General features: G+C 42.8%; 1 protein-coding gene across 2 annotated transcripts in view; it reads left to right on the forward strand.

Annotated features, from left to right (window-relative positions):
* LOC311229990 (interferon-induced GTP-binding protein Mx-like) overlaps positions 1-18,120 on the forward strand; it is a 103,174-nt gene that overhangs the window by 27,345 nt on the left and 57,709 nt on the right. For both annotated transcript variants that reach the window (XM_084316115.1, XM_084316114.1), the window contains exons 3-7: positions 4,193-4,291; positions 5,910-5,972; positions 11,086-11,237; positions 11,891-12,029; positions 12,163-12,361. In XM_084316115.1, coding sequence (XP_084172241.1) covers positions 4,193-4,291; positions 5,910-5,972; positions 11,086-11,237; positions 11,891-12,029; positions 12,163-12,361 — 652 coding nt within the window. The remainder of the gene's footprint in view (positions 1-4,192; positions 4,292-5,909; positions 5,973-11,085; positions 11,238-11,890; positions 12,030-12,162; positions 12,362-18,120) is intronic.

Raw genomic sequence — 18,120 nt, forward strand, 5'->3', positions numbered from 1 at the left:
CCCCGTAACGTGCCGAACCGCAACGTGACAGGAACCTTGAAGGACAGGGGGTGTACCCCTGACCAACAGAAAAAAGGGGGAGAGGAAAGGTTACCAGTTCACCCCTTTACCCCATGATATGATGTAATGCCAAAAAGAGAGTATGACACAGTCATAGTCAGCTCTATGAAGCGTTTGACAGCTTCACACAGCGCATGAGCTAACCTGCTATCTGATTTTTACTAAGGAAAAAACACAGAATAGAGAGGGCTCTCTAAGAGCCCTGGTCCAAACTTACACATGTGCTTCTGTGGCCAGTCCAACCCAGTTGTAGGTCACATGACACACACAACCCATCATCACCTACAAAAAATGGCAAAAACACTCTACAGAGGAACGCCGTTTTTCATAATGAGAGAATACATAATTCTCGATTAGTATCGGCCACAGGCCTTGCTAAGCACACACGAAAGCGACCAACAATCTTTTCTTTTAGGAAAATAAAGGTTCTCCAGCAGATTTAGCACAACCTCAGCAATCAAGCTAAGGGTTACATCGTATCCCTACCACACATTGACACAATGTAGTGCAACAACATGTCCACTCTGATAGGAGGATGAAGAAGTCCCCAGGGAACCGGGGGGAAAAACACAATCCTCCTACTTTACCCTTAATACGGCCAGTTAAAACAGGAAAACCTGTTAATATGTGAACACACTGTTTATTGTCATTACAGGCTGAGAAAAGAACCATTCTTTACTCATTTGTCACTAAGCATAGCTTCATAGGTTAGTTAACCCCCTTAGTTGTGAGTACACGGTACATATAAACACACATGATGTTTCTCACACAACAACCAGATCATTTTCACATCTGTAACAACAACCCGATTTGCACGGAGAAGCTAATTACCAGTGACAAGACAATTCACACATAACTCGCGTCGTATCCTAAATGTATTGCAGCAACACACGTTTTTGGAAAACATCGTTATTTACAAAACATTTAGAAGGTAAAGCCAGAAGACGTGTATAAGGTCTGGCCAAACCTTGTCCTACCCGGAGCGTAGATCAACGAAGTGCAGTCTCAAGGCCCCGTAGTAAACACAGCCGTCCTGTGTTGCCGACCCGGCCAGCGTTGCCGCTCCAACCCGTCGCTACGGTCCCCTTTGTTGACGCAATCCTTGCCGTCCTGGCTCAGGGCAGGATCGACGAACATCCACTGTCAAAGATGACGTCGTAGTCAAGAGTGTAAAACATGTTATAATCAAAGCACGTTCAACAGAGTAGCATTAAGCTAACGGCCGCCCTAACCGTCGGACGCTACCGCCCGCGAGACGCCGAGCGAACGGCGCGCGCGACCAGAGAGTAGCTTCGAATCCCCCTCGCCTCTCCCCGTGAGGGAGAGGAGAGTCGGGAACCGCGGCGGCGCGCGAGGTGCCGGAGCCACCCCGCGCTGGACCTAGGCCGATAGCAGCAAGCTAACGTTCCCCAGCCTAACCTAGTAGGCCACCTAGTGATCACAGCAGGCTAGCGCCGCAGCTAACAGCTGACTGGCTAACAGAAGGCCACCACTAGCACGTAAGCTAAGCAGCTATCACCTGAACGTGTACACAATGATATAACACTCACCCAGACAGGCCGCCGTTCTGAAACCCTCCTCACTTTTTAAGAGAAAAGAGAAACAAGATGTTAACACAGTTTTACAACGATGATTTTACCACACCCGACGGAGCCAGCACAATACCCAACTGGCCTGTGTAGCTGACTTTGAACACAGATCTTCCGCTATCGAACATCTATGCCCATATCTCCTCGTGAGGGAATACTCTCATTTGGCTATGAAAGATGGGGCCTTAACACGGTGACAGAGAGATATCCACTCGTCCAGAAAACACAGGGATCACCAGTGTTAATGGTCGTGGCCCACTAGTCAAACTATAATGGGCTTCAGATCAAGGTCTTCCGCTGCTGCCCAAGAGGCTGAACCAAAAGACCTTAAACTGGGGCCGGTGTTCGTAAACATTGTCAGTTAGCCCCCATAGCACTAACAGACAAGTGGAGCCGCAAGCAAACAGTACTCACCCAACCTGAAACCCACCGCTTCTCACAACAGCGGCGTGTCCTACAGTTCAGCTGTGTCCTGAAAGGTTTCACCCCAACCAACACAGCAAGGAACTGCAGTTGAGAGGCATGCAGCGGCGTGCTCCCAATACGAAAACCGGTGGAGGATTTTTAGAATGATCACCATCTTCCAGACACTCCAGTGACGAAGACAATATCGCCGTATTTTCTCGAAAATAGTGAGAGAGAAAATAAAGATATGATGTCAACGTATCTCCTTGTTCTTCCTTTCCTCGTAACCATTGCTTTTCCAGCTAATATTTTTCTCCACGTCAAGTGGGCATATAGCAACACGTTGCTTGTGATGAAATTTGAGAAGGAGATGAGTGTGTGGCACCACCCCTGCTTATATAGGTAAGCGGATGGGGGTGTGGCCAGATGAATGCTGGCATTTAAAGGTACATTTTGAAATGTATTCAGTGTATATATGCTGAAGCGAGATATATGCATAGAGACGCAGAGCGGGAGCTAGAGTGATACAGAACCACTACACCTCCCTATTCTACCTGTGTTTACTTCCTCAATAGACCACTGCACTTCCGAGTTACATTGAGCTCATGGAGGAGAGAGCGGGGGGAGAAATGTGAATGAATGTGGATGAGAGCCTTGACATTAAGTCGTTGTAGCTACGGCTGTGGAGGTGCTGGAGAGTAAGCTTTGATTAAAGTATTCGAACGAAGCTTTGAATGTCTATAAACTAAATCCTCAATTTGAATAAAGTGATTAATCTGATTAAATTAGTCTTTCTTTTATTAAATCAACTTTCTTTAATGAATATAACTCATCAGTTTCGTCAACATAAATAATCCAATAAGGGCACGGTTGGTATGAAAGTGATGGTGACGTCTTATAGTATAATATTATAATATTAGTGTAGCCTAATCTTTATCTGCAACTGTGAAGAAAACCCCCATTGGTTTAAACAGATTGAATAGACACAAAAAAAAGATTTAAAAAAAATAAGAAATTTCTTTTTGTATTAAAAATTAAAAATTCAAATGTTGATTTAGAATTCGAATGTCAACATTATGATCGAAGCTTCGAAGCATTCAGTACAGCCCTACGCCTGAGTCTCCTGAACACGGAGCAACCAATTCCAAGTCGATCGGCACTTTCTCGGCCGAGCTATAGTAACCTTTTCGCACCTACTCCCGAACGACAAATGCGCAGATTGATGAACCTAGATCTCTGGACAATCCACTTTAAAAAAATTTTTTAACAATATATTTATTGGGTTTTAGTTTGCAAATTACAACATGTATATCAGCAGAGCAGTATTCAGCAAACATTTTCACCTCGTTCTCCCTCCCCTAACCCCACCCCACACAAAATAATAATTAACTTCAAAAACAGGTTCACATAGGAAGGATACAGATTTAAATAATAAAAAATAAAAAATAAACATAAATAAATAATAATACAACCAAAATGTTTTACACATTAAGTAAAGGGTGTTTCTTGTCGTTTTTACACAATAATAAGAGTTGTCCCACAGTACTCCCCCTAATCCTGTTCTTGTTGAAGCAAGTTCCCAACATTCGTATTATGCTTTAAGAAGTACACAAATGGTCCCCAAGCATTATCAAAAATGTTTTGTTTACGTCTAACAATATACACCATCTTTTCCATTGACATATTTGAAGCCATTTCTTTAATCCATATACCAATTCTTGGTCCATCAACATTTTTCCAATTAAGAGCTATTACACGTTTTGCTTGTAATATGCACATATCTATAAATCTAAACTCTTTGCGTTGTAGATGTGGGGTGGTAGGATATAAACCAAGAATAAAAAGCTTGGGATTCAAATCCACTTTACATTTAACTCAAACTGAGTAAACTTTACTCAGTTTGAGTCCGATTTTACTCAGTTTGAGTAAAATGTACTCAGTTTGAGTAAAATTTACTCTGTGAAATTTACTGTACAGATGGGGTGTTGCTTTCACTTGCTCCCATGAATCAATGGATGTGGATATGAAATGTAGTCCTAGGAATTGAAAGACACTACATTATCACACGAGTAGTGTGATGTAATCAAGTAGGTTAAATACCTTCCACCTCTCCTCCCATCCCTCTCCCTACTGTACAGGAATTGTGACCAGATGTCCTCTGGAGCTGAAGATGAAGAGGAAGAAGAAAGGAGAGGCCTGGGAAGGGAACATAAGCTACATTGTACAGACTGGAGCTGGTAAGAATGTATTCCATTAACGGGAAAATATCAACAACATTCATTTGACCTGCTGCCTTATTATAGACTTGTTTTAACCCTTTCACTACCACACTACAGGCTAACCTTTCACTACCACACAACAGGCTAACCTTTCACTACCACACAACAGATTAACCTTTCACTACCACACTACAGGTTAACCTTTCACTACCACACTACAGGTTAACCTTTCACTACCACACTGCAGGTTACCCTTTCACTACCACACTACAGGCTAACCTTTCACTACCACACTACAGGTTAACCTTTCACTACCACACTGCAGGTTACCCTTTCACTACCACACTACAGGCTAACCTTTCACTACCACACAACAGGTTAACCTTTCACTACCCACTTTCAAAAACACTCAAAGAACACCTACGGGAGACTGCAATTCGAAACTGGCCCCTGCAAATATCCTAACCCAACCCCCTCCAATGTACAGTAAATGACCAAGTATGGCTTTGTCAATATTCCAATGTACAGTGTACAGTGTCGTCCCCCCCCCCCTACCAAACCCCCAACCCACCCAACCACCTCCAATGTACAGTGCCCCCCCCCCCATCCCCCCCACCCACCGAACCCCACCCCACCTACCAAACCACCTCCAATATACAGTTTCTACGTCAAATGTATTTCTCTCTTTTCTGGACTCTTTGTGTATCACAAACAGTACTGTATTTGCAAATCTGGTATGTCATAAATGTATAGATGTAGCAGTAATGTCTATCTGTATGTCGTGTGTGTCATATATGTTATGATGAATTTAAAATGGGGGACCCTGATGTAAACAAGACGAAAGTCTTTCTCTGGTCTGCATCCCCTTAACAATTGTATGTATTGAGCTGTACTGTACCCATTCTGCAATCTGTTAATAAAGTTTTTCAATCAATCAATCAATCACTACCACACTACAGGTTAACCTTTCACTACCACACTGCAGGTTACCCTTTCACTACCACACTACAGAAGGTTAACCTTTCACTACCACACAACAGGTTAACCTTTCACTACCACACTGCAGGTTAACCTTTCACTACCACACTACAGAAGGTTAACCTTTCACTACCACACTACAGAAGGTTAACCTTTCACTACCACACTACAGAAGGTTAAGCTTTCACTACCATACTACAGGTTAACCTTTCACTACCACACTACAGAAGGTTAACATTTCATTACCACACTACAAAGGGTTAACCCTTTCACTACCACACTACAGAAGGTTAACCTTTCACTACCACACTACAAAGGCTTAACCCTTTCACCACACTACAGGTTAACCTTTCACTACCACACTACAGGTTAACCTTTCACTACCATGCTACAGAAGGTTAACCCTTTCACCACCACACTACAGGAGGTTAACCCTTTAACTACCACACTACAAAGTGTTAACTGTTTGTAATGAAAGGGTTCACCTTCTATAGTGTGGTAGTGAAAGGGTTAAAGACATTTTATTGAATTTCTTTATCAATTAAAAATATATATACATTTATAATCATAACGTATTCGACTCACTGCTCCAGTTTTGTATTAACAAAATATCAAGGTATCCAAAATGAACTACTGTTTTAATTTTTTTTAATTACAGTGTTATACAACGTGTGTCAAGAAATAAAGGACCCCTTGCAAGTGGATGATCTCATTCGGAAAGGTGGAGTTTCTCTTAGTTGTTTGAACAGGCATAACAGAGGCATTGGGCCTAATTCATGAAGCGATATAAGAACAGATTTCGTTCCTATTATTTTGTTCTTACCTGGGATTCAGCAATGTTTTCTTATTGTTGCTTTTCTCTCAGGCAAGACCAAATTCTAAGAGTGGTCGAGAGCACTCTTTCCCAGATAAGAAACTCTTACCCAGAGGAGAAACAAACAAAAAAAAATGCCTACCATTCATAATAATAATACATCAAATTTATATAGCGCTTTTCCTAATGCTCAAAGACACTTTACAAAACAAACAATATAATACAATACAGTTTTAGTAGATAAAATAAAAAAATATATATAAAAAGGTGAGAGAGGAAGGAGTTCATGCATGGGTTGAAAGTAGGGATGTCCCGATAATTTTTTTTTGCTCCCGATCCGATCCCGATCATGTGATTTTGAGTATCTGCCGATACCGATCTTTCCCGATCCGTAAAAAAAAAAAAAAAAAAAATTCTCCCATCCCAATTTCTCACATTATATTCACCCTGAATGTTGACATTATCCAGGTGAAAAGTTAACTTCATTCAAGCGAGGCATTGCAACCGGAGTAATCTAAATGTTATGGTTTGTAACCGACCTCAAATGCAACGGCACAGACAGGAAGTTCAGAGTTAGCCAAATGCTAGGGCGTATTTATTTACAGAGTCAAAAGATGGAATAGGTACAGTAATCAAACAAACGGGGAGACTGCCTCCGGCAGAGTCATCAGCCGCTCTGCAGAATCCTCCTGGCGACAGTGGTGGGAATTTGGCATATGATGTTGTAGCGGCTCTGCAGATACTCCCAGCTCTTCCTCGAGGTGGGAAACGGAGAAAGAGATAGGTATCAGTGTTTTCCCCAACACACAATTAGCAGAGTCAGTGCAAACAAAAGATGTCTTCAGTGCTTCTTCTATAACACACAATCCGGCTGAGTCCAGTGCAAACAAAATTATATCTTCAGTGCTTCTTCAATAACACACAATCAGATTTATCCAGAGCAAACAAAAGGATATCTTCTGTGTTTCTTCAATTACACACAATCCAAATTATCCAGAGCAAACAAAAGGATATCTTCTGTGTTTCTTCAATTACACACAATCCAAATTATCCAGAGGGGTTTGATTCCACTCACCCAAGTGCAACGCGTAACAGGTAACAAGGCGCAGCTCCAAACAGTTCTCCACAGAAAGGTCCTGGAGAGAATATAGATCAGGAAACAGCAACGGGAAAAAAGCAGGCAAAGCAGTTGTATTCCAGAACGACCCGACATCGATAGAAAGAAGGTCCAGGTATATAAAGCCCTCTGGGGCGCTGATTAGCACACACATCAGGTGCGTGATGGTAATTGATACTTAACCTAGAAGTGTGCGTTAGGCAACGGACCAATCATCACAGCACCCCAAGAAGCGTGTGGCGGGGAAAGAACCAATCCTCACACTAAAAACTCTGCCTCCAACCTGCTGCTTCATGAGAGCAATGGCGCCATTGTCTGTAAAAATCAGGTGACTGCAAGTTCTGCAACTAGTGGATGTCCCTCATCCTTGACATAAATCATTTGATGTATAATTAAATCAAAGGAAATGCGTTTGTTTTGGCAAAATTATTCTGCTCTATGTGACAATAAATAAATTAATGATGATATGCAATTTAAAACCAAAACTAAGGCCTCAGTATGAGTTTAAGACGTGAACATGGTCATGTTTGTTGAATAAAAAATAAAAGATTACAAAAAATAAAAAAAATCCTGATATATATATATATCTTTTTTTTGATCCCGGGCCGATCACGTGATCGGATCGGGACATCCCTAGTTGAAAGCAAACCATTGGTCAATTGCCCCCAAATACGACTTTATAAACCCAGAGCTTTTCAATACTTATTATTATTATTATAACTTATTGCGTGCGTTCTGCTTCTGAAATGGATTATATATTGCTGTTAGAACAGTTAGATGCTGGCTGCCCAGGCTGTACACATAGAACACATATTTACAACCTCTCCTCTCCTCTCCTCCCCTCTTCTCCTCTCTTCTCTTCTCTGCTCCACACCTAGTTCTGAGCGCACTCTGGGTTTTAGCCACAGGGACCTTTCAGAGAGAGAGATGACAGGTGACAGATCCGGTATTTCCGAACCTGTCACCGGTCATCTCTCTGAAAGGAGAGAGCATAGGATCAGCGGCATACATATCAGTATACTGCGCGATTGGTTCTTGACAAGCCTGCAGTCGTTCAGTATTGACAAAGCCTACTTTGCTGGAACTATTTATTTCGCACTATACAGTACGTATACGTATAAGTACAAGTATAAGTCTATATTTGTCATCAGATTAACACACACACACACATGCGATGAGCGATCCACAGGAACACACACACATGCACTGAGTCGCGAGTCGTGAGACGTGTGTGTGTGTGTCATTTTGAGATCAGCCGCAAATTGCTTCCTGCTGAAGGGATCAGATGCCGAACCACGGCTGTTTTACACACGCCTCATAAGGAGATGGCGGGCGTGTCTGTATGCAAATAAATTGAGCGCGAATGCGCATTTCAGTTTAAGTGGGATTCATCATGCAAGACACCTGGGTAAACATAGATTTGGACGTTAAGAACGGCTTGATGAATGAGGCGGTGGCTTTTATTGTTCTCTTAACACTTTCAGTGCCTTTGATTAACGTTGATTAATGTCCTTGGATGCCAGCATCCACTTCAATGATAGCGTTAAAAACGCATAATCTATGTTTTAAATTATGGCTATGTGTCTAATCTGCCCGTCGCTTATCAATGACTTGTTTGCAGGCAACATTGTCGAATCGGATTGTTTTTTAAGCGGTTCATATCCTTTTTATAGCATTTCGAAAAGCTATCGTTTTCTCAAAAATTTCAGGAAAATGGAAATATTCCGTCATAAACGGCATTTATTGGAATACACTAGACACGTTGTCATTTGTCGGCCTATTTATGAATCGTTTTCAAATAAACGCTAGATTATCGATAGTATATGTGTACTTATGCACGCTATAGAAGCGAGCTGAGAAATCGATTCTCTTATTTCCTCAACAGCACACACACACACACACACACACATATACACATACGGGGCACGCTGTTATCTCAGTGAAAACAACTCTGATTATCCTAAAACTGGTAACATAGACTCCTTACCTTAGATCAGATGTTCTCCAAAAAGATTATTCCAATTCCTGATCGTCATTCCAAATATCGATCGCGTTTATTGATTGATTATTGGCTGCTGTAAATATATATTCCAGGCTGCTTTCCATCTCACGATCACTTCCCTCTTCATCAGACGGCTCGCCAGCATAGTGGAGCCAGTAGGCTCCCCCCCCCACATCCACCAGTGTAATCGAATGGCCTGCAGTTACACAGGGATAGACGATAGGGGGCGGTATTTTCCCATCGGAGCTCCTAGAGGGGCTGCTGTACCAATGGGAGACTCGGTTGATCGCTAATAAAAATTAAAAACGACAATTAGCGTTGTCTGCATTCAACGGGCGGTGCGAAATAATGACATAACACGTCGCCGGCATCCAAAGTGTTAACAGACAGGTAAGCAAGAATATAAGAAAAAGCTGGCCAGGGCGGTGCGCACAGGCGCTGGGAGCTGACGCATGTTTATATAAAAAAGAGGGATCTGCCGAGCCCAAAACGGATAGCATCCTGTCCATCAGTTCGGACGGCTTGCCGTCGCCGAGGCCGTTAAGTGACAATAGATGATCCGCCTTTTCAATTTCCGACAGTTCAAATAATTGCAAAAGGAATGCCTTGATAGCGTCATATTTGCCGGCAGCTGGCGGGGCTTCCAGCAGCCCCATAGCGCGGGCCGTCGTCTGGGCATCCAATGCTGCTACCACATGATAATATTTCGTAACATCCTGTGTTATTCCTCTCAACTCGAACTGAGCTTCAATGTGTTGAAACCAGGGTCGAGGGCTGTGATGCCAGAAGTCGGGTAACTTAATTGCAGCGGCGTAGATAATGTTCACTTCTCCGTCCGTCATGATGTAATATTCCTCACGTACTTCAGGTCACCAATGTGGGATCGCAAGAAAGGATGAAACGGGAGACGGTAGTCGAGTCTTTCCTTTTACTTCCCAACATAAATTACATACATCCAACAGAGTGCAGAGACGTTTAACGTTACTACTTGAAAGTGACAGCAGCCAGCTGAGAGGTGACATAATATAGGTCACCAAATACCCACCCCGTTCCCAGAATCCCCAGGCTTAAAGGAGCATTCCTCCGCTCCTCAAGTCCAGTGAATGTCTGCACCAATTGTGCGTGATAAGTGTCACCACAATAAGAGTATTGTTGAATGAGGCCCATTGTGTACAGAGGTCTCAGCGTTATGTATTATGTATGTATGCCATTATTGTTACAGTTAGGTGGTGGTGTGGACCCAAAATGCAGAACAGGACGAGGAGAGAGAGACAGGCAGGACATGACAGGGTGTAGTTCAAAGAAAGGCTTTACTTGTATTCACAAGGCAGCAACAAGGTACACTACAAAACACAACTGACACTAGGAACGAATGAGCATACAGGGTACAGACCAGAGACAGGAACAGGATACAGGAGATACGAATGACGAACCGACAAGGGAGTAACAGGGAAGCAATGCATATATAGGGAGACTAATTAACAATGAGCCACACATGGGGAGAGACACAAGCTGACAAACCAAAGTGACACCAAATACACGACAGGACTGAATAACAAATACATACACACACAAGAGACAACACACTAGACCAGGCCAGCAAACACAGTAGGCAACATGGCAGAGATTACATTAATGACTAAAGACAGATTGATAAGACATGCATGAATAACCACCAACAGCGGCAGTAGCAGAAGTAGTCCACTAGATGGTGGTACAGGATTACGGATGGGAGCAGGGTGAGAAGAGAGCTGACCAAGAGAGACTGAGGGAAGGAGGGGTGCAGGGAAGGGTCTCCGAATTGGCAGGGGGACGTGGCCAGGTTGAATAGGCGGATTGTGACAATTATGAGACATAACCTACATGCCACTCAGCAGTGCTTTACACTTGTCCACCTCCAGCTCAGATCCAGATGGCGGGCGAGAAGAGCGTCAGCAGCGATCTCATCCGGCTGGAGGTCGCCTCTCCCGATGTTCCAGACCTCACGCTCATTGACCTGCCCGGCATCGCCAGGGTGGCTGTCCATGGTCAACCACAGGACATCGGGGAACAGGTACAGCCGTTAACTTAAGATTTAGCACATTATTGTACAAACATACAATTAGGGTTGGGTACCGTTCACATTTTAATCTATCCCGTTACCAGTATCAGTTCCTGGAATTCGGTATCAGTGTCCAAACATCTCAATTTCAACAGTTTAGATTTTAATTAAATGTAGAACATTTATTGTAACACACCACACAAAATTAAATCGCATGATCATGTATTATGTTTTTAAATGTTTAAATATCAACATTATCTGGCCATCCTCAGTAAATATGATCAAACTCTTCTGACCTCGTCTGGTCTTTCTAAAGACCCAAGAGACGGGACAGTAATAATATATATATATGTGTGAAAAAAACTCCCACTAAACATGTAAAGGTACCGAAATATGGTGCCGATTGATCTAGCGTGAATCGGTGCTCGGTAGTACTGATGTAATTCAGTCTTCCCTTAAAAAGTACAGAGTTCGGTACCCAAACCTACATACAATCATCTCAAATCTGAACTGAGATTTGATTGTGATGGCCTGGTTAGATTCAGTTCCATACTGATCCGATTGGTTCAGTAGTAAGTTACCCATTTTCGTCATGCATAGATGTTATAGCCATACTGTGTGTGTGTGTGTGTGTGTGTGTGTGTGTGTGTGTGTGTGTCTTTCAGATTAAGAGAATGATCCAGAAGTTCATCAGGAAGCAGGAAACCATCAGCTTAGTGGTTGTCCCATGCAACGTTGACATTGCGACCACAGAGGCTCTGAAGATGGCTCAGGAGGTCGACCCCGAGGGAGAGAGGACTTTAGGTACTGTAAACATTTGGGTACTGTAAACATTTGGGTACGGTAAACATTTGGATACTGTAAACCTATTTTCAGTTCATAGTGTAAATGGATTTCTTTCATTGACAGCAATGTTTTCATGGCAATTCATTTTCAGGTGTTCTGACCAAGCCCGACTTGGTTGATAAGGGCACAGAGGAAAATATAGTGGAAGTCGTTCATAATGAGATCATTGAACTGAAGAAGGGCTACATGATTGTCAAGTGCAGGGGCCAGCAGGAGATCACGGAGCAAGTCTCACTGAGCGAGGCCACAGAGAGAGAGAAGACCTTCTTTGAAGATCATCCACACTTCAGGTGTGTTTACTTAACATCTTAACTCTTTCAGCGCCAGAGGCCTAGCCAATCTTAGTTCCTACCGCGCCACCACTCTAAGGCGGCGGTTACACCTTTCGTATCATTTTCGTATTGTTTTCATATGCGTATCGCCGCGACGTCGTGCGCCTCGAGTCACACTTTCGTTTTTTTTCCGTTTTTGTCACCCGAGCACACTGATGTAGTACACTGCCAAAGCAGTAGGTGGCAGTAGGTGGCAAACATGAAGGCAATTTCAACCAATCAGAACGAATGTGCCAATTAATACACTTCCTGGAAGCTCCAGCAAAGAAAATGTCAATAAGGCAGGCGCCTATGCCGCGCCACCATCTTGCCTATTTACTCAATGCAGCAAATTCTTTTTCAGCAAAGCCTAATAAAAGTGCAATAAACAAAACGGATACATTCACTGTGTGTTCTGCCTGTCATTTGTTGATGAAACAAAACTAACATCAACACAAGTGACCACCAAGAGCGGATAGTTTAGTCTAAAAAACGATCGGTAGCATTGTTAGCTGCATGCTAACGTCAATGGAGTATGCCATTATAACAATATAGCATTGTGGCTAGAAGCTAACGTTAGCTCACGCTACTTAGCCAGCACCAAAACTGATGATATCGCGAGCTATCAGTAGTTAGATAACATTAGAGACAACGCTGTGTGTATTAAACAAAGGTGAATAGATGACTGGGCCATTTTGTTTAATGCTTGTTAAGTTGAAAGAGGAGCTCTGAGCTAACAGGGTCTGAATCCTGATAGCTCACGTTAGCCAGCTGCTCATGCAATCGGTAATGCTAGCAGAATGAATGGATGTAAACTTTATTTAACATATTGCATATGGGTACAATACAATACGGCTCAATACAAACAATTGTTAAGGGAATGCAGACTGTTGTAGCTTGGACTGGGGTCCTTATAACAATAACTTGACAACACATGGTAGCTGAAGCTATTTGGGACACGGAGCTAATGAGCTATGTCCCAAACACACACACTGTTGTCACCGGAAGGGCACGCAGATGGTATCTACTGCACATGGGCGTTTTCGCTGACTACACGCTGTTGTCGATTCGTTTTTTTTGCGTATCTCCAAACGCAAACACAATTTTGCGTTTCAGCCGTATCCACAAAAAAACGCCAAAAAACGCATTTCTGTGTAATAGGGACATCAAACGTCGTCAAAAACGTATAAAAAAACGCCAGGAATACACTAGTCTAACCATGGCCTAAGAGATAGGGCTGCATGGCGGTGTTTGCAGGGCTATATCTATATTCTATATTATAGCTATGGATACAATACTATGGCTCATTTTACATCAACTATCCATTGTTCAATATGTGAAAAAGAAGAAATTATTTCATGTACATTCGTGTGTTATACCGTGGTGAATATATATAGTTTCAGAGTGATCCTGGCTAATTCCATAAAATGGCGCCATGGAGGAATACGTGAATTTGACTAAAAGCGTTGGCGTTGCTCACCTGGACACTATTTCCAAATCAAATCTATATAATACAGGGTTCGTACGGGTGCTGGAAATCCTTGAAAATGCTTGTATTTCAATGTGCCGTTTTCAAGGTTTTAAATGTGCTTGAATTGTGTATAAAGTGCTAGAAAGTTATTGAAATTGTAATTGCACTTTATACTTTCATAATAAATTGCTATCTGACTGAATAGTTTGGTTTTAGATAAAGAAATAAAATAAGTCGGAGCGACTCGAGCAAGCCTAATTGCGTTCGCCTTTCGCCTTTTTTCTTTTTTCTTTTTTTTTTATTACTTGTGCCAGCACGTGTGTGTGTGGCCAACATGCCAGGAGGCTGTTGTAATGAGCTCTGGCTTGGAGATATAAAATATAATTCATGGTTAAAAAGAGGAGAACAGGGCGCCCCAGTGGCGAACCACATAACACGCTGAACACGTCGTTATTTGCTGAATGTCTTCCCCCCACTCTGTCTCCCGTTCCTCCTCTCTCTCTCTCTCTAATGGACTGCCCAGTAGTATAAAGCGATAAACGCAAAAAAAACATCCCAGAGTAGCCGTGTGCAAAATATGCAGAAAGGACCCTGATGTAAACAAGACGAAAGTCTTTCTCTGGTCTGCATCCCCTTAACAATTGTGTGTATTGAGCCGTACTGTATTGTACCCATTCTGCAATCTGTTAATAACGTTTTCAATCAATCAAACGTGACGAGCCAGGCCAATTTTAGCATGTTAATTTATGGAATATGCAATCTAACAGCTAACGTGAACTTTACAGTAAATTACATGGATAATAATGTTAAGAATGAGTTAATGGTGGGGCGCCCCAGTGGCGAACCACATAGCGCGCTCAGCCGCGACACGGCCGACCGGGGTTCGACTCCCGAACCCGTCGTTATTTGCCGAATGTCTTCCCCCCACTCTGTCTCCCATTCCTCCTCTGTCTCTCTCTACTGGACTGCCCAGTAGCAATAAAGCGATAAAAAACGCCAAAAAAATCTTTAAAAAGAAAAAAATTTGTTAATGGCCCAGCATTGGGAAACCGTGTACCTAGAACAGGACACTGATGCTGCTTATGAGTCCTTTCTGGATATATTCATGAATCTGTACAATAAGCTAAAGAAAACAGCATAACTTTTGAAGTTAACAACATATAGAGACAAATTAAAACATTTCCCCAAACAATATTGACCCAAGGAATTCAGTAAAATTGTTATTTTTAAGATTCAAACACATCTTGATTATATTTCAGGACAAGAAAATGCAAAAAAAGCTGAAAATGTTTAGATCACATCTCTAATTGTCCCCCTTTACCCAAATGTAGTCCATCAGATGAGATCAATTTGAGGTTAATATTGGAAATACAATGTTAATAAAGATTGCACAGTCTCTGGAGCGTAACAGTAAGAAGCATTTTGTATGAAAGTATTCTGTACTTCTGAATGACAACTATTAAAGAAACTTGAAACTTGAACTTGATTGTATCATGCTGTTATGCCCTAAATATTGTAGATTTTGTGTAAACAAGGCCAAAAGTGGAAGACTAATGTGAAAAGACTAATTCGTCCTACATAGACAAATTAACACATTTTCCTATACAATTTGAAATCCAGTGAAATATGTTTTGGTACATGACTGAGAGGAGGCTGGGTACATTCCAGAAGGCTTTCAGTCAGCTTGGTGCATTGTGGCTGGTGACAGATGAGCTCCAACAGCAGATGGAGTCCTTCACTTGCATTATGTATGGCCATGGTCGGATGAAGTCAGTTGATGCTGTGCGGGCCAAGATGCTGCAGAAAATGGTGGGTCTTGATAAAGTCCTGGATGCAAAATCCAAAGTAGACCTTGAACGCCTGCCTCCTCCCAAGGTCTGTCTCATCCCACATGTACAGCGAGTCAACTTCAGAGTTGCCTGCTACAAAAGAGCAGACCAGCCAATATTTGAGATGCCCAAACCCTATGATCAGGATATGGGCTGGGAGAAGATGATGGATGAGGGGGTGTTAGAGCCTGTCTAGACGGTTGGACCCATCCTCCCTCCTTCTGTTGTTGAGGTACTGGCCCAGAGAGCGGAGTCAGAAGAGCAAGAAGCTCTTAACACTTTGGGTGCCGGGAAACGCTTTACAGCGTCTTTCCCGGCCATGCTCAAGGTGCCGAGGACGCTGTACAGCGTCTTTGATCTGTTTACATCTTTTTTCGATTTTCCCCGTCTGAACTTCACCGCCGAGCTTTTGGAAGAAAATTTTAACCGGAAACTGCATTTCCTCTCAAATTTCACTAGGTGGCAGTGTCCCCCTATTTTCTAACACTATCACAATAGGGGGAATATTGTACCCCACAATGAATCTGGCATTTGATTGGCCAGCATACCTGGCCAATGTAACCACAGGTATAAAACGTTAGCGCGATCCCAGAATCTACGAGGTTTTGGAGGAGAGAGAGAGAGAGAGATAGATAGAGCGATAGAGAGAGAGAGAGAGAGATTGAGAGAGAGATTTGAATTGAGATCAGCCTATAGTCTATATTTATAGTGTTATACAGTATAGTGGTAGTATCAGACTAATTGTAAGGTTTCAGCTGTGCTTTAGAAAGTACTTAGTCGTGCTAAGTAGTAGTACTATTCGAGGGATTAGTGTGTAGTCTAGGTAGTATATTTCAGTAGTAGTAATAGTAGTTTGATCAGTTAGTAGTTTCATTTAGATCAGTATGAAGAGACGTAGTGTAGGAAAGCGAGGGGACAATCCGGCGGCGGGTCGCTTTGTTCAGACGAAGCTGGCGTTTGGACCCGCGGTTGTTCAAGCAGCAGCAGCACCAACAGCACCAACGTCTTTGGTAGCTCCGATCGGAGAGAGCCGTGAGACCGTTGCTGGGCCCAGTAACGCGTCTCTCCCCGGGACCGGGAGCGGCTCTACCCGACGCAGTTCGAGGAAGAGGAAGGCTGCCGCTGTGGTCATAGCTTCTTCATGCGAGTCAGGGGACAGCGATTCGACCGCCCACGAATCTGATGGGAGCGCCGATTGGGAACCACCAGGTAATTACACGGTCTTATATATATATATATATATATGTGTGTGTGTGAAACGTGTATTTGATGATTTACATACTGTGACTATGTAACGTTAGTTCGACAAACCAACGGCGATATGCATGTGATTGTGTGTGTGTGTGAAACGTGTATTTGATGATTTACATACTGTGACTGTCTATGTAACGTTAGTTCGACAAACCAACGCCGGCGATATGCATGTGATTGTGTGTGTGTGAAACGTGTATTTGATGATTTACCTACCGCTTATTCTGTGACTATGTAACGTTAGTTTGCCAAACCTAACGCTGATATGCATTTATTATATTCTAGCTCCGGAATCATCTGACGATGATCTCGGCTTGGGTCGGAGGTATGAGTCTGATTCATCGCACGATTCAGACGTGGGAGTCGGACACGGTGGTGGTCGACGGGGCAACGGTACGTCATGTTTACTAATGCAATGTGAATATTGTTTTGTGCATGTTCAAATCGATAGTTGAATGATATAGGATATAGTAGGGATGTAGAGTACAGGCCACGCGACCATGTGCTACAGTTAGGTTGTCTTGTGTGCGTGTGTGTGTGTGTGTGTGTGCATGTGCACGCCCTTTGAAGTGGCTCTTTGAAGTGTGTAGCTATCATGTAAGTGATAATAGTTGCATGCTGGGCATGATACGACGTGGTGGTGGTGGTCGACGTGGTAATTGGTATGTTGCAATGTGAATATTGTTTTGTGCATGTTCAAATCAATAGTTGAATGATATAGGATATAGTAGGCATGCAGTACAGGCCACGCTACCATGTGCTACAGTTAGGTTGTCTTGTGTGCGTGTGTGTGTGTGTGTGTGCATGTGCACGCCCTTTGAAGTGGCTCTTTGAAGTGTGTAGCTATCATGTAAGTGATAATAGTTGCATGCTGGGCATGATACGACGTGGTGGTGGTGGTCGACGTGGTAATTGGTATGTTGCAATGTGAATATTGTTTTGTGCATGTTCAAATCGATAGTTGAATGATATAGGATATAGTAGGCATGCAGTACAGGCCACGCTACCATGTGCTACAGTTAGGTTGTCTTGTGTGCGTGTGTGTGTGTGTGTGTGCATGTGCACGCCCTTTGAAGTGGCTCTTTGAAGTGTGTAGCTATCATGTAAGTGATAATAGTTGCATGCTGGGCATGATACGACGTGGTGGTGGTGGTCGACGTGGTAATTGGTATGTTGCAATGTGAATA

This window comes from Notolepis coatsorum (assembly GCF_963971535.1).
Source record: "Notolepis coatsorum genome assembly, chromosome: 6".
Classification (NCBI taxonomy): domain Eukaryota; kingdom Metazoa; phylum Chordata; class Actinopteri; order Aulopiformes; family Paralepididae; genus Notolepis; species Notolepis coatsorum.